Source organism: Equus caballus, chromosome 26 (assembly GCF_041296265.1).
Source record: "Equus caballus isolate H_3958 breed thoroughbred chromosome 26, TB-T2T, whole genome shotgun sequence".
NCBI classification, from domain to species: domain Eukaryota; kingdom Metazoa; phylum Chordata; class Mammalia; order Perissodactyla; family Equidae; genus Equus; species Equus caballus.
Genome location: NC_091709.1, coordinates 40,020,001 through 40,042,767, shown reverse-complemented (window position 1 = coordinate 40,042,767; position 22,767 = coordinate 40,020,001). Strand labels below are relative to the sequence as shown.

General features: G+C 50.3%; 2 protein-coding genes across 10 annotated transcripts in view; one reads left to right on the top strand and one right to left on the bottom strand.

The window, feature by feature from the left end:
- HLCS (holocarboxylase synthetase) overlaps nucleotides 1-3,441 on the top strand; it is a 199,811-nt gene extending 196,370 nt beyond the window's left edge. For all 9 annotated transcript variants that reach the window (XM_070252289.1, XM_070252287.1, XM_070252288.1 and 6 more), the window contains one exon: nucleotides 164-3,441. In XM_070252289.1, the coding sequence (XP_070108390.1) occupies nucleotides 164-335 (172 nt within the window). In that variant the 3' untranslated portion in view covers nucleotides 336-3,441. The remainder of the gene's footprint in view (nucleotides 1-163) is intronic.
- Nucleotides 3,442-5,662: 2,221 nt separating this feature from the next.
- Nucleotides 5,663-22,767, bottom strand: part of SIM2 (SIM bHLH transcription factor 2) — a 48,260-nt gene continuing 31,155 nt past the window's right edge. The window contains exons 8-11 of the mRNA XM_023630128.2: nucleotides 12,034-12,181; nucleotides 10,529-10,697; nucleotides 9,520-9,928; nucleotides 5,663-7,305 (exon numbers count right to left, since the gene is read on the bottom strand). Of these exons, the coding sequence (XP_023485896.1) occupies nucleotides 6,854-7,305; nucleotides 9,520-9,928; nucleotides 10,529-10,697; nucleotides 12,034-12,181 (1,178 nt within the window). The 3' untranslated portion in view covers nucleotides 5,663-6,853. The remainder of the gene's footprint in view (nucleotides 7,306-9,519; nucleotides 9,929-10,528; nucleotides 10,698-12,033; nucleotides 12,182-22,767) is intronic.

Sequence of the window (22,767 nt, the reverse complement as noted above, 5' to 3'; positions counted from 1 at the left end):
CATTCATGTGGGAGCAGTGCCAGTCAGAGCAGTTTACCCATATCTAGCCGAGCCCCCTCCCTCACCATCCCCAAATCCCTTTGCATAATGGGTAATTGCTTAACTAATCATCTCGGGCCACTGCATTCCATTTCCCAGTGACTATGCTCTTCTTTATTTTCAGTGCTCAGCAAGTCCGGCTCGGAAGCTCCGAGGGGCCAACGGTGTCGATAGTCGGCCTAGATGATTCTGGGTTCCTTCTGGTTCACCAGGAGGGTGGCGAGGTGGTGACCGTGCATCCGGATGGCAACTCCTTTGACATGCTGAGAAACCTCATCATCCCTAAACAGCGGTAGTCCCCGTCTCCAGGAAGACAGAGAGACAGAGACAGCCCCGGGCCTGCCGTCCTTGCTCACTGGGCCTGCTGCTTGGGCTGGGCTGCGGGAGAGAGGGCAGAGAGGGCAGCAGCTGAGATGAGCCGGGGGTGACGGAAGTGCAGAACCCCCAGAGAAGCATTCCAGTTGAATTTCTGCAGCCCGTGGATTTGGAAAACTAATTTAGAGTTGCAGGCAAATTTTTTCTCCCTCCAATTAATCTGTTTAATTCTTTAATTTTGTTCTGTCTGCTATCATTTTATTTGAAGATGTTCTGGAGTAGAGGGTTGACAAGTGGAAGATTTAGTTCAGGTAAAGCCCCACCATAGGTGTGAAATTGTTCTCTCCCTTGAGCTTTGATGTGTGTTTCTTGGCCGGAAAAAAAAAAAAAAAAAAAGGTTTATACATGGAAACAGAATGGAATAATGCAAATGTTTTCCCAGTAGTGAAGACCTTTATCCCTAGACTATTAAAAGATAAATCAAAAAAAGCTCTCCAGCCTAGGCTAGTGGTGAATTAGAGGTATGGTAACACTGTTTATAAGCATCCAGGGAGGTGTTTTCCTACAGGAACATACATCATCACTTAGTCATTTTATTTATTTTTTTGTTAACGAAGAAAAGAGAAGGTAGAGTTCCGAAGAGTTCCTCTCGGCCTCGTGGTTTGGGGTCCAATAACAGCGTCTGAATGCCTACAGAGATGCGTCTAGCTGGTACGGTTGCAATGATCTTGTCCAGGAAATCAGTTCATTACTTTGACGTTAATTTACGAGCTCTCCTTTCATAAGTTTAAATTTACTGCCTACTCTGAAGTGATGAGATCAAGTTCAAGATCCTTAAAGTGTTGATTAGGCATTGCCTGGATGTGGGGGTGGGTGGTTTGGCTCTAACAGCTGGAGATGAAGTCTCGCTCTCATACCGCATGCAAGGGAGGATTTAGAGCTTTTAAGCCAGTTTCAGGCTTGCTTTGAAATGGGGAGCGTTCCTGCCAGACTGTGCAGTACACAGAATGTAGAAGTATGTGGCATTTTATTCGTAAGTCTTAATTTTTTTGCCCCTTTTTCCTGTATTGCCGAGAGAGAAAATGTTACTGATACTGAATGCCATCATTTAGGAGGGAGGATGTGTGTGTGTGTGTGTGTATGTGAAGCTTTAAAAGATGTTCAGACTCTGATGCCCTAAGTTTTCCACGGAAGAACAAAAGAAAGGAAGCCTTTTGATACGCACTTGCTATTTCCAGATGGACTCCACGCTTTTTCCATGTAACTCCTATCTGTGTTGAACTTCTGAATCATACACATTACTTTTCAGCCTTAAAAGGCCCATTTTTGTCCACTTTTCTCTCTTCCTGCCAGTCCCAACTGAAATTAGTGGAAAGAAAACTTGATGGAACTCTCAGCTTTAAACAAAATCCCCTCATTGTACACCAGCACCATCTTTATCCAGTTCTTACCCAGTCAGGCTAATTCCAGAAACTTGTGGTTTTCAGTATAAAATCTGTCTACCTTTAGCCAGGCACAGGCAGCCCCATAGGAAGGAAAAAAATAACATGTTTAGTTAAGTACACCAACCCAATATGTGTTTTTTGGAAGTGTAACTTTAAAAGAAGTTCAAAAGTAATTTTTGCAAATAAGGCTTCAATTAGAATTATTTTTCTAAAAAAGGAAAAAAAAAAATCACTCTCCTAAATGCCCAAATCTTCCTGTGGAATTAGTGACAAGTTTAAATAAAAGTCCATACCACCCCAAAATTACAAAATGGACTCACCCTTGAGAGGGCATCTGCAAAATATCATCGAGAAGAAAGATCTCCAGGCTAATGTTGCAAGTTTCATTTCTCAAACTTTGTAATATAAGGCAAGTCATCTCTCAGAGCTGCCATCAAGACTTTTTGAATTTCTTTGGGGGGTTATTTAATGAAAAACATGTTTTGTTTTAAGCTGAAGTTCTATTCTAGACAGTTCTGCTTTGGGGAAAAAAATGTTATCATTTAATTTCCTTTCTGTAAATTAAAACTAATGACGTGTGGCCACGTCAAAGCAGATGGAGATGTTCGGGGCAGATTGCTTTGCCTCTGTGCTTTTAAGACCATTCTTGTGCCGACATCCACTTGTCTTAAGGGAGATAGAACGGACTTGAAGCAGATGCCGCATTTTTCATAAAACTGATTTTACCAAAGACTTTTGAAATTCTGCTTCATATAGAGCAGCTGAATAAAGGCATTTTACTTACAGCTGTTAGCATTAGGGAAACCGATACACTCATCCATTTGGGGCGTTTCTGTACCCGGCAATCTACGATCTCAAGGAACTTTAAAGTCTTAACAGAAAATCTTGCATTTTCTTCTTAATCTTTAAAACACAGCAACGAAACTAACCTAAGCACAGGACTGGCATGTGCTTCTAGGACGCTGAATTATCCCCCAGTTTAGAGGCTGTGCATTGAGCATCTCCCAGGTTATGTAAAAGGCAAGACATCCTCCCTTCTGGCTTATAGCAGATTTCAGAGGAACTCTTGGAGAAAGGCCCCTAAAACAGGACAGCAGCAGCTGGGCTTCCTTGTCTCCCGACCAGAGCAGTGCTCCTTGGCACTGGGAATCCTGGCTGCGTTCTCAGGGTGTGGGCAAAGTAGGATTTGTGTTCGGTGTCAGTCGGTGGGTTCGCTGATGCAGCATGCTGACTTTGCCTGCTGTGGGAGCGAGTGGCCAGATGAGCGGGGGGTGCACAGGCCCAGGTGGGGGAAGCCCGTAGCCTCCAACTCCCCACCCCCCACATACACACGGGGACACGGGGAGGCCTACTTAGTCACCCCCCACCCTAGTCTGGGAGCGAGAGAGAAGCCAGCCTCACCCAACACTTTCAGAATGCAAAAAGGAGGCATTTGAGGCTTATTCTCTAGATTTGTTTGCTTTGAACCGGCAGAAAACTGAGCATCCTTATTCCTGGGTAATTACTATGCATATTTGAAATAAAAGAAAGTGTAAACCTTTGCATTTTTAGCTTTTCAAAGATTCATCTCTGAAAAGGAATTACTTTAAACCAATGCCTATAAAAAGCAAGTCTACCAAAATAAACTTTGACTTTCTATATAGTTTGGGCTTGTTCTTATTTTTACCACAAATTTCATTTTTAAAAATAAGCAAGTACTTTTGGTTACAGTATTTTTATTCATATTTAAACATTTTTACAAAATAAATAGTTTTACATAGTAAGGAATATGTATGTATTTCTAAGTATTAAGAAACCGGGTGCTTTTTTCCTTTCTTTTTTGATGTATTTTTGACAAATGTATTATGCATCATACAAAAGAGGAATCTTATTGCTCCAAAGAATGAAAGTCAGCAAAACCCAAAAGTATAAGCCTTTTAAACTGAAGTGAGAAAAAAATTAAATCACAATTTAATGTGTTTTTAGACTTGAAAATAAATTTAACGTAATAACAAGTTTAACATAGGAACAGATTTTGTTCTTGTAAAACTTTTCTTATTCTTTTGTGAACACTGCTTGACTTTCGTCTCAACAGTTTTCTCCCCAAGATTTTAACCTGAGATCTCATACTTAAGTTTAGGAACTGCTTGAATAATGCATTTTAGATAACGCAAGCGCTACAATTCACTAAAAGTTTAAGCTACTGTAATTTTCTGGTGTCTGTTTGAAGATGTTTTTATTCCATTTTATCCATAGCAGCCCCCACAGTCTACCTTAACTGTCTTACAGTTAGAACAAATTACAACTTTGGGTGGACTTTATACAGGAGTCATTGACGGGATAAAGCTCTCCCACCCTTAGGGTTAGGGTCCGAGGGAGGAAGGCGTGGCCCATCGGACTTTAAAAGGACAAGGAGGTGGGGGGTGAGCAGCCCTTCACACCCTGTTCACTTCTCTACAAAGGTATGAATGGAATCGCCTTTCTAGAAAGGGCTTCCATGAACATAAAGGAATTCCTTTCCCTGGGAGGCCATGGAGGGCCGAGCCAGTCTTGAACTGGGATTATTTCTCAAATCCATTTGATCTGGCGTTTTTGTCAACATGTTAGGACTCACTGAGAGTTTTCTTTTTCTTCTTTTTTTGTGAAAGGGAGGCATATTTATTAAAATGCTTCCTCTTCCCCTGCCAGAGCCTCACAGAAGTCAAGAAACGATATCCCCAGCTTAAATGTGCAGACTCTTAAAGAGGGAGGTAACAATATTAGGTTGCCATAGAAACTGCTGTTAACTTTGCATTGAGCTGCTGGCCGCCTGGAAGCCGGCTCGTGTAGGAATCTGCCTTCCTGTTCTAGGCTATGAAAACCGTGATGTGTGTTTAGACAAGGGAGTTTTCTCTAGTACATGTTTTATTTTTCAAGTACATACACACTCATGTTAAGCTTATTTACGCTATCATTTGTAAATTTATAAACCATCTGGGGCCAGCCAGGTAGCACAGTGGTTAAGTTCGTGCACTCCACTACTCTGCTTTGGCAGCCCAGGATCCACAGGTTTGGATCTCAGGCAAGGACCTACACACCACTCATCAAGCCATGCTGTGGCAGCATCCCACATACAAAATAGAGGAAGACTGGCACAGATGCTAGCTCAGGGACAATCTTCCTCACCAAAAAAAATAGATACATAACGGTTTTATTCAGAGTAACCTTTGATCTTAAACTGCTCCGAAAGGCTTCAAGATTTGTATTTACTAAATATAGCCCCCAATGGTTAATAACAAGGTAGACAGAAAAGCATACTGCAGTTCTTTATTCAAAAATGTCAGGTGATATCGCCTGCTCCTCAAACTTGCACTTTCCAGGAATCATGGTTTAACTACGAGACTCGTGAGCATAAAAAATAATACCCCAGGCTTATTTTGTGTATGCACACACTCAAAGAGCTCCTAATGAGGTACAGGTAAGTGCAGGATAGAGTGTATACATCCGACGCTTATGACCCAGCCCTTTCACTGCACAACGCATGTTCCTTAATTTGCAAATTGTACCATAAGGGAACCGACACCATGTGAGGGAGTGGGGCAGGTCCTCATATGACACTGGGTGGGCAACAAATCATTTCACATTTTGAGAACAGTCGATGTAAGTGCACTTTGAGTCTAGAACGATGAATTAAAGACATTTCTGAAAAGCCTTTCTGCTCAGAAAGGTGGAGTTCCTAAAAGTAAACCATTTTTGAAAAAGCGGCAAAATGATGGTGTGTTTATAGTGTGGAGCAAATTGAAAGATGGCAGTTTGATGCACTGATCCGCTTCAGAGTTTCAGAGCCATGAGAGGATTTTGAAATAGTGAAATCTTGAGGCAAAAATATAAAAATCAAACAAAAATCAATGGAAGTTTATTTTTAAAACACTGCTGGCGCTTTATAAAAGGATTTGTTTATCTGTTACACATGACACATTCATATGGAGTTTTCTTGCTATGTATAAAATGCAGAAAATGCTGAAGAAAATGTACACATCATTTTCATTACATCCCTTTAGCAGGTTTTCCTCACGAGGCGCAGTCCATTGACAATTTTCCATATTGCACATGCAATTTAACTAACTTTATTAGCACTACTTGTAGCAAACACGAGCCTAGGGAATTAGGGGTCTGTGTGGGCCAGGGGAATTTTGTAATCACTTGACCCGGGTAGCCAATCGCCTTGGGCACCTAACTCATCCACATGTCATTTTCATAAAATATCTGGCGCTCTCTATATATTTTTTGCATTTAATGCCTATTCAATACATTCCGAAGGTGCTGTTCTTGGTGTTATCAAGAGTTCATAGGCTAGGAGGAAGTATGCGCTTGTACGTGTACTTGTGAAACACAACCATGTTCCCCTTGGTCTTCAGCTTGTTTTTTGTATTGAAGAAAGGGTTAAATTAAAACAACTTTTAATGAGACTCATGAACGTCTTTTAAAGACAGCGGGAGTTGTATTCGCTGGACTTAACTCATCAGGATCTGCCTTGACTTCAGAATCTAAAAGGGCGCTCCATCCAGGTCTGCCGCCCGCCTGGCATGTCTGACTTTATCCGGGTGGGGTTTCCTCCTTAAAGCGGAGGATACTCGTGGAGTGGAAACCCCTTCGGTCCCCCAGTGGGACCGTGACAGCATCGGGGACAAGGCAAGAGGCGCGAGTCTGATTTCAAAATGAGGAAACCAAGTCCCCCCAGAGACGGGGCAGCTTGAGGTCACACGTGGGAAGCGGGGGACGCCCAGCTCTGCCCGTTCAGAACCCTGGCCCTCGGAGCACAAAGGTCTGGCGGTCGCGTCTCCCAGCGTCGCCGTGCCAGCCCTCTCCAGCGGCGTTCATGGGCGCTACGGTACAAATCTAAAAGGCGGCTTCGGAGTCCTATTAAAATAGTTGTCTCTGTATAAATTAATTTAAACCGTGCATATACAGCGCGCCCCTCTGCAGTCGGCTGGACTTGGGGAAACAGGAGCCCCAGAGGCCTGGCCTGTGGCTTCCCCCTGCGGGCAGCCCCGCGCGCGGCGGGACGCCCCGGGCCCCCGCGGCCGGCGCCGGCGTCACCTGCCGTTGGTGATGATGACCGAGGCGCCCAGGTAGTGCGGCAGGGGCGCGCCGGGCGGGGCGGCGGGGCCGGGGGGCCGGGGCCGCAGCGCGCCGGCCGCCGCCTCGGGGCCGCGGGGGCCGCCGGCGAGGGCGGGCGCGCCGGGAGCAGCGCCCCCGAGCGGCGCGCGCCGGGCCAGCACGCGGTGGTAGTTGAGCAGCACGAAGGGCAGCTGCGCCGGCGCGCCCGGGGGCTCGGGGGCCGGCGGCGCGCAGCACTCGGGCGCCGCGCGGGCCAACGCCAGTCGCGCCCCGTCCCGGGCGGCCGGCCGGGCGGCCTTGGCCGGGCCCAGCGCGGGCTCCTCGCGGTAGTGGCCGCAGCTCGGGAAGCTCGGCGGCGGCGGCGGTGGCGGCGGCGGTGGCGGCGCGGTGTCCTCGCCGAACCTGCGCGCGGCGGCGGCGGCGGGCGCTGCGGGGACAGGCGACACGTTAGACGCCCGCGCGCGGGGAAGGAAGGAGACACGCCCAATGCCACACCAACGCGGGGGGCCCGGGCGCCGCCACCATCACCACCCCTCGGTGCCCCGCCACCCGCGCCGCCCACGCGCTCCACCCACGGAGCCGCCATCGCCCCGTCCCCTCGTGCGTCCCAGGCCCGCGCTGTCCGGTGGCAAGATGCAGTTTGGAATGGTCTAGTAGCCGCATTAAAGAGCGAGGAGGAGCAGGTGGAAGTGAGGTTAACAGTACACTTAATTTAATGCACCATATCCAAAATATTATTTCAGTGTCTAATCAGTGTTTTAAAATTGAGGTATTTTATTGTTTCTGTCTTTGAAATGCAGTGCAGGCACTTAGAGGACATCTCATTGCACTAGCCACATTTCAACGCTCAATAGCCACACCTGGCTAGTGGCTACCATATTGGTCTAGAGGCTTCCACGGGCCTTGTGTTTACGTGGTCCCAGTCTGCCCTGACCTTTTTTGCTTATCCCTCAGTGGGGAGGGTGGAGTATAATCACTCTGCCCTTTAGTATTGTCATAATTAAAGCAATAACCACCCTCCCTAATGAGATGGCTGCAATCGATTAGCTCCTTATGTTTTTTACCTTAAGACCTTTAATACCAGAAAGACTAAGAAGTTGATCACAAATTGCCCCAAATTAGCACCTTTAGTCCCTTTTTTACCAAGTGTGTGACAAATGAGGTGGTTATTAACCTCTTTCACTTTCAAAATAATAATTTAAAAAAATCAAATATGGTGTGTTCTATCATTGGCCGACTTCCACACACACAGAAAAATAAGTCCTTGAAGTCAATCTCAAGTGGATGATATTTTCAGCTTTCTCAAAACCCTTGGCTTTGTCTTTCTTGCCTTGGCTGTTGGGGGAGATCCCTTCCTGGGTTATTTGAGGGACCCACTGCCCTGACTGGTATTGGGGATCCTAATCTGAGGAACCAGTGGCTGCTGGGCCATGTCCAGGCCAAAGGGCAGGGCTGCAGTGCCCCGGCCTCAGGTCTGTTCTTTTCTTAAGTTAGCTGCTTCTGAGAAACACGGCCTGGATCTCCAAGAGGGTTAGATCGCTCCCGTGCTCTAGTCCTCTGCTCGTATTCGGAGACGAAATGTATCTCACAGCTTCGTGAAGCCTGGGGCACAGCACACAGCGAGAGAGTCCCAAAGCAGCGTGAGGAGGCACAGAGCCCTACTCCCTCCAAAGAGAGACAGAAAGCTAGAGGTGGGAGCGGGGGCTCCAGGCAGCCCACCTCTTCAAGCGGGTGATTCCCTTCTGGGGCATGGAACATTTACCTGGCACTTAGTGGCCCCACAGGACATCTGCACCATCTTGGTCTACACTCCGAGCAGGAGTTAGGTCTGGGTGAAACAGGAGTACACCTCTCACAGCTAACCCTCAACCCCCACCTTCTACCCTCTGCCTGCGGTTGGCCCAGTGAGCAAACAGAAGTCTGTCTGGGCCTGGGGCAGCTGGTGGCACCTCCACAGAGGACCTTTGCTTGCCCGCCACCAGGAGGAGCTGGCTGGAAAGCCATTCCTGTCTCTCTGTTGTTGAACTAGCATGTGCTGGGCAGGCACCTACTATGTGCCAAGCCCTGGGATAGGCATATCCCCCCGCTTATGACGACCTTTTACAGATGAAGAAACTGAGTCCTGGGGCCGGTTTATGTTATTTGCCCTGGGTTGGTGAGTGGCACTTCTGTCCCTGAGTCCATGAATTTCCACCACTGTTTTCCCCACTCTGAAAACTGGCATGGGAAGAAAATATAGTATATGAATATGAGAATACATTCATATTCATTTTGTGTGGGGTGGAAAGTAATCTTGTAAAATAAATGCAACTGGGGCATTCTCGGTTCACGGGAGCTGGTTCTGAAAACCACTTTGTCTCCCTTTTGGGGAGCAAGCAGGCCAGGATTTTTATGGAGGGTGGTGAACACGGTTTCCTCTGCCCTTTACACGGTCACTAGTGCCCACAAGGCGCACGGACTCGGTCAGCTAGCTTTAATCAGCACTCGCACTGAGAGCAGGAAAGTGTAGCAATTCCTACTTAGAAGCAGAAGAAGGAAAAGTCTGCCCAAAGTGTAAGGATCCTTTTTCCATCTGCCACCCACCGCCGCCACGGCCGCTGTTCACAGTCCTGTCCCCTCCCCCCGTGCAAACATGACCCACCTTCGTAGTTTGGCACGAGGCTGTGCCGAGCAGTGTTCCCCGGCGGCTCAGAAAGACTTTTAGCTGGAGACGGGCTGCTAGGCACTAGGGGGTTGGCATAATGCCATTGGCATTCGCCGCTGGGCGGTAGCGTGCTCAGGAAAAAGCGTGCCACCTCACACGGGGATCCTTGGGGCTGCCCGAATTTGGCCGGCAGCATCGGCTTTTTGCTGCTGAAGACGTGAGAGTCTAGAGGGAAGTGTCCATAATGGTAGGAGAAGGGCAGGCTGTAGGATGGAGCGTACAGAAGGTCGCTGCCTTCTGAATGGAGCTGCTGTTCTGGGGGAGCCGGAGCGCTCGCCGGGGGGCTGGCTCTCCAGTTTCCGAGCTGGCCGCATTCCAGTTTGTCCATTTGGAATGAGCTGTATTGCTGCATGGCGGAGAAGACGGATGAAGGGGCCGGTGGTAAACTGCCCTCCAGCCTCACAAGAACCAATCCTAGAGTGCCCAACCCCATCCCAGGGCTGGACCCACCCTGGCCACCACGCCGAGGTCCCACTGGGGACAGGTGCATGGCAAACAGCACCCCAGTGACCCGCCCCCTGGATGGAATGAGAACTCTCTGCCCCGAGCTGACAACACATCAGATGCACGTAGCCACTTGCTATTTCTGAGAGGTTGCAAATTACTTTAAAAAAGAAAAAAGGGAAGGTTTTCATTAAAAAAAAAAATGCTATACAAACACAATGCACTGGTGTTCTGATCCACATTTACGGGGACTCTAGCCTTCCAATTAGTCTTCTTTTCCCTAAACCCGACTGGTCCACCCCAAGTTTGCTTTGCCCACTGTGCCCAGATGTCATGTGGGCGGCACGTCTCAGTGGGATTTTGCCTTGCTCCACAGGGAACCTTCCAGGCAGGGAGACCCCTGCTAGGCAATCAGAGGCTCGTCATTCCTTAAAGTGCCCGGGTGTCCTGACCCCCCGGACAGATGTCAGCCGCCCCCGCCCCTGCAGGCCACGTGTGTTACCTGTGGGGGGTAAGGGTTTGTTCTCAGCTTCGTCTTCATCTTCGTATTTTTGGGTTTAGCTAATTTCCTAGTTTCTTGTGAGGTAGACAAGGTGGTCCTCCAGGAGTCCTGGGACTTCGATGTGGACACCTGGTCCAGGGACAACTGCAGTTCCTTGTATTCAATGTCCCTGGGAAGCAAGAGTGGGACAAGTTACGTCCAACGGCTGTGGGGGACGCCGGCTTTCCTGACACCATCCCGTGAGCCGGGTCATTCGCAGAGCTCCGGTGTATCATTCATGGAGCTGGGATGTGAGGGAAGGACGTCTCACCCTCATAAAAGCCGCTCCACAGCCCCGGGGCTCGGCGACCCCAGGAAATGCTGAGTGCGGTTCATGCTATTTGGCAGGAATAGCGGGAGGCTGCGGGGGCCCTCTCCGATCCCATAAGGCCCCAAACACACTTCCTGGGGATACCCTGGACCACTAGGAAAGAAACACTATTGATCAGTGAGTATCTGTGGCCAGGCTGCTTCTCTATTTAGGACTCAAGGAGGCGTGGGTGGGGGAACCTTTGAGGGCCAGGAGCCTGGCTCCCAGGGGCTCATTTCTGCCCTAAAAGGCCAGCTAGGCGTGGTCCTGTTCATGGGAGGGCAAGTCACCCAAAGTACCAGCCCCCACCTGTTTGCTCAGGAAGAATCATTAAGGGGCTAAAATGCTTTCTCCCATACAGTTCTGTTAAAATCACTCCACTTCTAAAAACAAACAAAAACCAGGGACCTGGCAGTCATTCCACCAGTGAACTGACAGCCTAAATCCTACCACATTAGAACACACACGAGGACCCTGCAGGGTGGGGCTGCTGGAACTGCAAGGATCTCAAGTTCAGGGCCAGAGCTGGGTGCACGGGGGCTTAACATACAATAGCCACGGTGGCCAGAGAGTAATAGATGGTCCCAGGTAGACTTAGGTCCTGTTCCTTATCTTGGTCTTAAAAGTATTTGAGACTGAACTTGACCTTCTGGGGTCTTAAAGGGGCCAAATAGTTACCATCATTTGCAACAGGCTATATAGGAAGACAGGGAAAAAATGGGAGATAACCCCTGTCCCCAGTGGAGTACGCAGGGTGACCCAAATGTCTGTGGGCAGGGAGAGCACAAGTTTGCATTCCTGGTCGGGGCCATGCATGCTATTTCTGTCCTGCTCAAGATGAGGAGCAGGCCCCCCAGGGCCCTCTGCCCACCCACACCCCTCATCTGGGCTCTCTGATCCCTTCCTAAGTTACCCATGCCCCCCAGCAGGGCTCCCTCCTCCGTGTTCCCACCGCAGCCTAGCACCTAGCCCTTAAGATGAGCACAGAAATAGTCTGGACCTTCCCAAACGACCAGATTGTTCAACTAAAAACCAAACAGGAGACAAATGAACAGTTCCAGAAAGAGAGAGAGAGAGATGGTGCTTATCCGGGCGATCTGATGAGGGACAGGGGAGAAGGAGAGAGCAAGGAGAGGAACAAATACGTCTGACTTACGTGAGGACATAATTGACACTCACGATGCAGTGGGGCCGGGACGAGCGGCTGTTGTGCACGACGGTGGCGTAGCTCTGCACCCACACCCAGCCGCCCAGCTTGGACAGCAGCCGGTAGTACTTGGTGGTGACCTGGCCCTTCACCAGCACTGCAAGCACAAGGTGACATGAATCCCGAGGCACAATTAGCAGGCTCCGCCTTTGGGCACGCTGCCCTCACTGATGACCTACAGCCCTGGTTGTGGACCTTTCTGGGGTCAAGGACACCTTGGAGAACTTCACAGAGCGGGTGGGCTTTCTCCGCAGGAAGGTGCATGCTTGTGCGTAGTGGCGCACACCTGCACGCACGCGCACGCAAGACTTTTGCCAAACGTGTCGAGGGCTGCACAGAGCAATCTCTCCCTCCTTGTTAAGAACTCTAATTTAATAGTCACTGCTTTCGTTGGGGGAAACAGCCGCCGAACAACGTTTGCACCTGGCACAGTGAGAAATTCAGATTTACTCTTTAAGTTTTCAAAACGCCACGATTATGTTATTATCCCTCAAACCCTTAGTAGGCGGGGGGAGGGGGCGAGGGGGAGGGACGGAGTCGGGGCGGGGGTTGGTGTACTTATTTAAACAAAATAGTAAGTTAAGTGCAGTCAACTAAGCGTCAAATTGTTGCCGATATCTGCTGTTCCCCAGAACATGTGTGTATTCACAGTGAGCCTGTTTGTTACTCTATTGCCATTTATGTTTTCTTCTCATTAACCCAAGTTTTCTTTGGGCCCGTTAATTTCCTCTGTTGCTCCTGTAGGAAAAACCTCTGCTTAACTGTGTCGTTCCTGAAAATTAGGCTGATGGGCCCATCTTCTATGCATGGGTGCAGATTCTGGGCTGCCCAGCAGCTCATTTCCAGAGCCTCGGTGTGCACATAAACCAGCTGATACCCCCTCAGGGCCTGCGAGGGAGCAGAGGGGAGAGCTGGAGGGGAGGACAGTGCTAGCAGCTTGGGGTGGGCAGTAAAGAGAAGAAAGCCTGGGTTAAACTCCAGGGAGGGAAGGCCGGCGAAAGTCTGAAAAGGCACCCCTGGCTGCCCAGGTTGCAGCTCCAGGACATTCCTGCTTCTCAAGGCAGGGCTGGCCCCAGGGCCCTAACCAGCAGGCGCCTGAGCAGGGATTTGGGGAGGAGGCCAAAGGGGCCAAGTCTGTGACTGCACCAGCTGGCACTGAAGGAAATCCCTGGAGGCTCACAGACAGAAATTCAGCTCTCCTCTTGTACCACTAGGCACAGCCTCCTCGCTCTCCACCCACACCCTCCCTGGGCTCTCCATGGCCTTTTGTGGCTTCTTTTCACATTGAGGTGGCTCTTTATCATCCACTTTAACAGCCTAGCAAAATATTCTAGTGCAGAAGAAAAACTGCTGCCAATATGATAGTCAAGGACTTATCGGCCTTAATATATAAAGAGTTCATACAGACTGATAAAAACACTAAGACTCTAAAAGTAATACAGGCAAAGACCGTGAACAAACAGTTCACCAAAGGACAAACATGAATGATTAACAAATGTTGACCTCATTTGTTTAACTCAAAGCTAGATACCATCCATCAAATCAGTAAACGTTAAAAAAGAAAGAAATATTGCATGATTGCATTTATGTGCAATGTCCGGAAGAGACACATCCGTAGAGATGGAAAGCAGATCAGTGGTTGCTTGGGGCTGGGAGTGCCTGCTAATGGGTACCAGGCTTCTTCGAGGGATGACGAAAAGGGTCTGGAATTAGATAAAGGCGACAGTTGCACAACATTGTAAATATACTACAAATAACTGAAAATGGTAGAAATGGTGAATTTTATCTCAAAGACATAATGACATGACAATGGGCGATGCTGGCTAATCTATGATGTGCTGATGGAAGCGTGAATTGGTGTGGTCCTTCTGGAAAGCAGTTGGAAGGTCGTACCCACTGACACACTGATTTCACTTCTAATAATTGATCCCCTGGGAATTTGAGTAATGCAAACAAAGACTCCTGTGGAAAGAGATTCATTGCAGTCCTGCCTCTAATCCAGGAAAAAAGGGAGGGGAGACTTCACTGTACACCAACAGGGAGGAGGGTAAATAAATTATGGAGTACTATGCAACCGTTAAAACAATGATTGATAAGAATGTGTATCCGGGGAGTGTGTATGATATAATAGTAAACGAAGAAAAGACAAGATTCAGAACTGCAGAGAGTATAATCCTAATGAGGAAAAAGTATGCACACACATACACACATCTCCCCAACTAACTGTGTCATCTTGGACAAGCTCCTAACCCCCTGTGCCTCAGTTTCCCCATTTATAACAAGAAGATAATCATAGTCCCTACATCATCTGGTTGTTGTGAGGATTAGGTACCCCACGTGAAGATTTAGAACCGTGGCCGACGTGCGTAACGGGCCCAATGCATATTAGGTCTCATTATCAGACTGATACAGTGACAAATCATTTTTGTTTTCTTTTCTTGATTTTCTAAATTTCCAACAATGAGGAGGTATTAGTTTTATAATCAGAATGAAAAATTAGTTATTTTTTCCATGGGCACGCAGTTTGTATGGGGGTTGAGAAGTGGAAATGGAACAGATGTCAGGCCCTGTGCACACTGTCTAGGAATGAAGCCAGGGATGAACCTGGCAGTCCTGCTGTGTAACAACCATCTCGCCCAGGTGGGGAGGCCAGTCTCTCTGGGACAGTGCAGAGAGCAGCTCCTTTCTGCCCTGGCTTAACATCTGCACCTCAGTGGACTCCCTTGGCAGGAACAAGACCCAATGCTGAAGAGTGTAGACAAAGGCAGCAGGAAGGAGAAAGGCTTCACAATGCTTCTCCCTCAGCAGTTTGCCTTTTTAACAAAAAAAATACACCGTTTCTATTTCCAGTTCATTTTCGAATACATTGCCTCATTTTACCCTCACGACAACCGTGGGAGGTGGACCTCAGCAGGAAAGCCGGGCCAACAGATCTTGAGAGCTCAGCTGGGCCCCAAGCTCAGATGTTCTGAATCCTATTTCTCAGACTGGCCACTGTGGGAGGCGGGGGCAGGAGCCTCCAGAAGGTTCTCTGGGTGTAGGTGCATATGGGAGTGGGGGCGGGCCAACTTTTAAGGGAGACTCAATTAACCAATTTGCTTATGGCCCCAAAACAGATGGAATATGATCAAACTGAGGTCCCGACAGTGGATTTCCCAAGAATTCCTTCTTTCTTTAAGAGAAATGCTGTTCACCTCTTCAGCTTGGAAATCTATTCCTAGCTGCATCTGCAAAGCCCCTAGGAATAAGACCATATACTTTTCCGTTTTCTTATCTCGTACTTTATACTTCCTCTTATTTCTTATAACATTCCTGAAACCCATCTGTAATCATCTTAGACCTGGCTACAATGAAGCCCGTTTATTCCAGATATTTTATATTCAGACGCAGATGGCAGACGTTGTAGAGATTTGATTCTCTCTGACCCTCCCTGACTCTGCAATGATGAGGCTTAGATACAGAGACCAAACCAACAGAGACACAGAATTTCTTTTCTTTGCTTTCCTATGACCCATGGCAATAGTCAACATATCAATCCAAGTTGAAATCCTAGACACTTAGTCACAACATTCTTCGTTTTGCTCCAGCTCCCCGTCCAGTCTGTCGTTCTTAATTAGCTGCCTGAAATGGTCTCAGGCCAGAGCGCTATAAAGGGAGGCTGTAGATATGGTGGTGATGACAGGGGCGGGGAGGAGATGGCCCCTAAACCCTAAGCTCTTGAGCGCAGAGGTGCTGCCTCTTGCACCTTGATGCCACAGTATCTCCAACATCACGGCCTAAGACGGTTCTGAAATCAGAGTGACCCAGGCCTAGGTGCAAGATAGCAGGCACAGTTATCCAAGCCCTGGGATGGAAATTCTAGTTCCATAAATACACTATCTGGAAAAGTAGGTGGCCTTCCTGGTTCCTCTGGAATTCCTCCGGGACGCAAAGCCATGGCTAGGAGCCAGCCTCGGGGAGGAAAGTAAACCTTGGCTTCAAGCATCATTTCTATTTCTGTTTTGAATTTTAAGAGCTGAAAATGACACCAGAAATGTCTATCGTGGGTTGGATAGTGGTCCCCAAAAAAGATCTGTTCCCTGTCCTAATCCTCAGAACCTGTGAATGTGACCACATTTGGGAAAAAGAGTCTTTGCGGATGTGATTAAGGATCTCAAGATGAGATCATCCTGGATGAGGGTGGACCCTAAATCTAATAACAAGTGTCCCCATAAGAGACAGAAGAGAAGACACCCGCACACATATGGAGGGAGACAGAGGCAGAGACGGGAGGATGCAGCCCCAAACCAAAGAAGGCCAGCAGCCACTAGAAGCTGGAAGAGGCAGGGAATGGATTCTCCCCTTGAGCCCAGAGGGAGCCTGGCCCTGCCAACACCTTGGTTTTGGGCTTCTGGCCTCCAGAAGTGTGAGAGAATGAATTTCTGTTGTTTCAAGCCACCCAGTTCGTGGTATTTTGTTGCGGTGGCCACAGGACTAATGCACGCCCCATGGGAAAGAACGGTAAACGCAGTCCCTGTGCTCCTCTTGGCTCTTGTCTCCTCCGCCAGGTGGGGCCTCAAGGAAGTGCAGTTGGTGAGATTAGAGACAAGCCATGTGCCCCTCTGGGGAGTGGGCCTCCGCATGCTCGCACGTCCTCAGCACGGCCCCCACCTCATGCTCTGCACCTGCTCCCAGAAGCAGGTTGGTGCTAAGAAGGCATGGAAAGTGCTGGGAAAGAGAAAAGCACCTTAGGGAGGAATTTCCACAAGGGTCACATTGTGGAATGTCTCCAAAGGGACACTGACCATGGAAGATGGGCTCGGCCTGACCCATCAAGTCCCATTTGGCACAAAGCAGAAGAGGCAGTCTACTCTTATAAATGTCCCAAACTGCTTCCAGGAGTCAGTGTGTAGATCGCACTGTGCTTTCCAGGATTATTTGCTGTGTCCTTGCTTCTGACTCTCCCTTAATGCACAGGCTCCCCACACCTCCGTCAGCAAGACGAAGCCACTTCTAGCTGCTTCTACCTCCAGACTCTGCTTGAAGGGCAGCATCTAAAAAGGGTCTGTGTCTGAATTAAACCCCATTGTCCATTTCCAGTCCAGAAGCAAGTGAGGCCGGCAGTGGAAGCAGCCCTTGTAATGTCAATTAAAACTCCTCATGATAGATTGGAAACTCCTTTCAAAGTTATCTTCTATCTCATGATCTTTGTCCCTGTTCCATAGCAGCTATAGAGCGGTTGCAAACTGGTATCCCATGCACCACGTGTGTCCACAGATGTGCTCTGTTGGTGGCATAGTGTTGTACTTGGAATGTCTTTGGATGGGTCACGTGGTCTCCAGTTAGCCACAGGCTCTACCACTCCCTATTGCCCTACACTTGCCCATTCATACACTCACGGGGCCGTGCCTGGCCCCATAAGCTTGTGACTCTTACATGTCATTTAGAGTATGTTCTCCACGAGTCTATACAAGGTGTCTTGTAATTTTTCTATAACAGTTATTGCTTGAAATTTGTAGACCACATATTCAGGCTTTCGGCCTTTTTGTGACATTGAAACGTTTTGCTAGTCGGACACAGACTGTGTTTTCTTTGGGATGTGGGCTTGGCCCACGGTGGACCGGGGCCTACCTAGAGAGCTAGAAGTTCTCCACTACCTTGGACGACTGGCCATGTGGACACCACAGTTCTTCCAAAACATCGTGTCCACAAGAAGTCTGCCCAGAGTCCTCGACACAAAGCATCAAGTCCACCCACAGTGATCCCCTCCCTGCCTGTGCCTCGGGCTGCCCCCTGTCCACCCCCAGGGCCTACAGGTCAAGGGAGCACAGCCCTCTGCTGGTTCCCCCATATATAAGAAAGCATCTCCCAAACGCTTCACAAAGAGAGCGGGGAGAGCATGGAGGCAGGCGCCGGCCGGGGCCCCATTTCCCTGAGGCCGTGTGACTGTGGATGCTGGAGCCCACCCTCAGCAGGGCTGCCAAGGCCTCCCCTCCACCCACAAGGCCATGAGCATCAGCAGAACGGGCTGGGAGGGTCAAAGGCATTCCCTAGAGGATCCGTGTTTGCTTTGCCTTCCAGAAGGTTCTGGAGAAAGCCCTGGCACAGTCTGACTCAGAGAGCTCGCCTGGGAATGCCCAGGCCCACACTGACCCAGAGGCCGAGGTGCCAGGGCCATCCCTGCGCACCCCCCATTGTTGACCTCTGGAAGCCTGTGCTCCCCGAAGCCCGGACTGCTGGGCCCTGCCTCTCCTCATGACGCTGACTTTCTGGAAGGTGTTGAATTCCCTTTCTTTGGGGGCTGTGCTTCCTTCAGACCCTGTGGACTCCTGCTCCTGGTTAAGACAATATTTTGAAGAACGTGTGAAAACCATTTGGCTGACTTCGGTTCTCCAGAACCACCGCTTTCTTGCATCCAATTAGGCCTCTGGCAGAGCCCTGCACCCCGTCCCCAGGGATTCCTTGGTTTTGGACATAGTGTGGAGCGAGCTTGGCCTTGGAAAAGGGGACAGTGACCTCCCTTTGGTCCGGGGTGTTGGCCACCGTTTGCTTTGTTCCTGTGCTCAGCTACCCCATCAACTGCAGAGACAGATGCGTCTCTACGTCTCGCTATAAGAGGAGGCCAGGCTCCCCCGCCGGCCTTGGAGTCCTGAGGGGCCCAGATGGGTGGGTCAACAGAGCCGCTGGCCACTTCCAGCCACATCCAGCTGTGGTGGATGGAAGGGAGGCAGCAAAGGCTGCCCAGTGGGCCGGCACCCCTGGGACAACCCCTGGGCCAGCTCCAGCTGTGATCGGATTGAAGGACTTGAGTCCCAGGTCAGCAGCGGCCAGTGTGGGATCCGTGTGGAGCCTGGAGGGCAGGAGGCTGGAAGAGGAAGCCCCGGTCCCACGGCCCTCCCTGGGGCCATGTCCCTGAGCCATTGGTCACCAAAGCACTACATGACAGGACTGAAAAGTCACATTTCAAAATGACACATCTGGCCTTCGCAGACTGGTCACCTGTGCTGCCCGAGCCAGCCTATCCAACTGAAACTCGGGAGAGGGCCTGTGCCCATTACCTGGGCAAGGACGCAGGCATAGGAAAAGAAAGTCCCTGTTAGGGGCTGAATTGTGTCCCCCCAAAATTCTTATGCTGGAGTCCTAACCCCCAGTACCTCAGAATGTGACTGTATCTGGAGACAGGGCCTTTATAGGGGTAATTAAGGTAAAATGAAGTCATATGGGCGGGCCCTAATCCCAGGTTAGGACCCAGACATGCACAGAGGGAGGACCACGGGAGGACACAGCCGGAAGACGGCCACCCACAAGCCAAGGAGGGAGGCCGCAGAAGAAACCAGCCCTGCCAACACCTTGATCTCAAGACTTCCAGCGCCCAGAACCGTGGGAGAACAAATTTCTGCTGTATAAGCCGCCCGGTCTGTGGTGCTTTATCATGGCAGCCCAAGAGGACTAGGGAGGCCCCCGTGAGGATCTGTGTGGACAGCATGAGGGGGAGCAGCATCCAGAAACAAGAACTTAAGTCCCCGGATAGGGCTGGGAGGGGCCGAGCTGGACACAGCTCCACCCTGAGGAGAGGTGGCGGCCGTGGGCATCAAGCCGGGAGTGGAAACAGATCTGGAGAGCATGGGGGATCGGCTTTCCTCAGTCCCCAGAGGGCACAGGGCAGGAACTTGGGTGTGGAGGACACTCTGGCCGGCCAACAGGGACCCTGGGCAGTGAGGGTGACAGGGCCCACCAGAGAGAAGTGACCCATGTTTGCAAGGAAAAGACGACAGACCGGGCTGGGAGCAAGGAGCAGCTTGCGGAGGGAGGCCTGGCTGGAGAAGGCCTTCATGCAGCCAGGAAGGGAGGAAGCTGAGGAGAGGCTGCGGAGAGGTGGGGCTTCGCTCTGGCCAGTGACTCCTCACTGCGCAGCCCCCCCAACCCCATGGAGTGCACCCATCTCCCGCCAGAGGCCTTTCTTCAGCAGAGCCCATTCTGACAGATGTGGGGCAAGCAGAGGAATTAGCACTCCGAGAGAGCCCTCAGCTGATGACTGGCAGGCGGGGTGTATAACTGCCTCAGCCCACTCTCCCCTCGGCGCCATAACTGAGGCAGGGGTCCCGCACTGGCTCCCAGAGTCCCCAGGGGGATCGAGGGTCCGTCACCCACGGCAGTAGCCAGGCAGACAACATCGCTCCTATGGCTCCTTCTCTTCTGTGGCTCACTTCTCTCTCCTCTATCCGTGTTTCAGTCACTGTCCAAATAAACTCTTGCACTTGAACTGCAGGCTCAGGGTCAGTTTCTGGAGCTGTCCCCTCTGGCCCCAGTTCTGTGACCGGGAAGGAGAGTGAGGCCCCAGGCACCACACAATGAAGAGGTTTCAAAATTGCCCCAGCTCTACACCATGAAGACCCCGCCTCCCCAAACCATGCTCTGGTGGTTGACTAGCTTCCTTTTCTTCATCTGAAAGGTCCAGCTTTGGAGGAGAAAGTGACATCCAGGTCAATGTCATGGCTGCCCTGAGGGGGACGTCTGAAGGCATGAGCTCTGGGAGACCAATTCCCAGCCCTCTGCATGCATAAGAGTCTCGGCTGTTTCTTTCTTTCTTTCTTTTTTTGGTGAGGAAGATTGGCCCTGAGCTAACATCTGTTGCCAATCTTCCTCTCTTTGCTTGAGGAAGATTCTTGCTGAGCTAACGTCTGTGCCAGTCTTTCTCTGCTTTATGTGGGATGCTGCCACAGCGTGGTTTGATGAGCGAGCTAGGTCTACGCCGGCGATCTGAACCTGCAAACCCTGGACTGCTAAAGTGGAGCACCTGAACTTAACCACTACGCCATCGGGCCGGCCCCAAGCCTCAGCTGTTTCTTGCTGTCACTCTCTGGTTTATATCTGGAAAAGCTGGAGCAGGGAGACTGGGGCAGACTCCGGCCTCCTCCAGCCTGTCCCTGTGGTGGTTTCTCAACCACAGTTAAGGTTAGGTCACTGCACAGTAGCAATCACTGTCAATATCATACTGCTATTTTCTGTTTTCTTTGATTTACCCATTCTTGCCCATTTGGGGAAGAAAGCCGTGCTCCCTCTGGTTTCTAAACACTCCGCCCTTTCTGTGTGTCCCTTGGAAGGCTGTGTACACCTTTCAGGGTTCCCTCGGACATTGGAAATGTCTGGAATCCAAATTCCGAGTGAGATAAGGCAGATTTATCATATAAATCTCAGGAGACCCTCTCGAATCAAATCCCCGTGCAGGTCTGGTAACCCAGACAAGCTCAGGAAGATGGGGGCTCCTGGGGAACAAAGACCAGCCCACATCTCCAAGTTTAAGACCCATCATGTCCCCCGACACGTCCCTCCACTTCGGAGTCTGGCTTTGCTCACCTGGGAAATGGACGCGAGAACAGCCCCGCTCCCGCACTGACAAACGGTCAGAGTGGACACACGAAAAGCATCCGGTCCGTGTCGGGGCACAGGAGCCTCCGACTGGTCATCGCTGTGGCCTTCATTACGTTTCCAAAACACAAATTGTATATACTGCCTCTTAAAAAATCCCTGCTCCCCTCTGTTAGCCAGGCAGTGCGAGAGAAAAGAAATGGGACCGGAAACGAAGACTTTTAATTCCCTACTTTGTTTTTCTCTGCGCTTTGAGGCCTGATTTCCCACACAGCAGCCCTGCTTTGAACAACTCTCCCTTCATGGAATTCGGAGGTTTCCTTTCAACTAGAAGCTCCCAGACATGCTCCTGCCTCCACGCAAGGGGGCTGGGAACCCCCAGACCTGGGGCTCTCAGAGCAGCCCTCTCCACCCGACAGTGGCAGGGAGCCGACCTCTGGGAGGGGGAAGGTATGAATCCTCACATTGCTCTCCATTCCCACCGTCTTCCCTTCCAGACTGTTCTGTGGTGCACGCTGCTGCTCCATGCTCTGGAAGCAGATGCCCCTCCCACCTCCCAACCACTCTCCTGACTTCAGAGCACACGCTCCCCTCTTCTCACCTGCCCATTGCAGTCTCCCAAAGATCTAAGTCTAAAATCGACACTTTCTGCTCTGTTTGTGCACGAAAGAGTTCTAGCTCCCGGATCAGTGATGCTGACCTGCAGCTCCCATCCAAACACCAGGCAGTTGCTCCCCTACTGAGCTTGGTTTCGAGAAGGACAGGAATGTTTATATGAGATCACGACTTGGCTATCTTCACAAAAAGAAATAAAAAGGCTGTGACAACTCTTGAGTCTCTCCATGCACAGAGACCTTTTCACACTGTTTGAATTAAAAGGGAGCAGGAAGAAGCCGTCTGCGTCCGCCCAGCCAATGTCCTGGTTGTCACGGGTCTCTGCCCCTGGTGACTCAGGAGGACAGAACAGCTGTGTCCTAGTAACTGCCGTGCTCGCTGGGTCCCAGTGGACACTGAACGGCCAGGCAGACAACGTGGCCAAGGATCGAGCGGCCCCTGGAACCGCTGTCCACCTCCAGCTCGACACCAGCACCGTGTCCTCCAACACCCCTTAGTCAACACAAAGCAGGGCAAGAACAGAGGACATGCCATCTGGGCCACGTTGCAGAGGATCTGGCTCCTCCCGCCATCTGCACCCCATTAACAAGCACCTGGACCAGCCATGGGCATCGCTGGGCTGGATGGCGGGAGGATGAGCTATTCCACGCCATGCAAATTATTCACTGCCTCGATTTGGATTCTAGAAGAAAAGTGTGACTTCTTTAAACACTTCAGTGA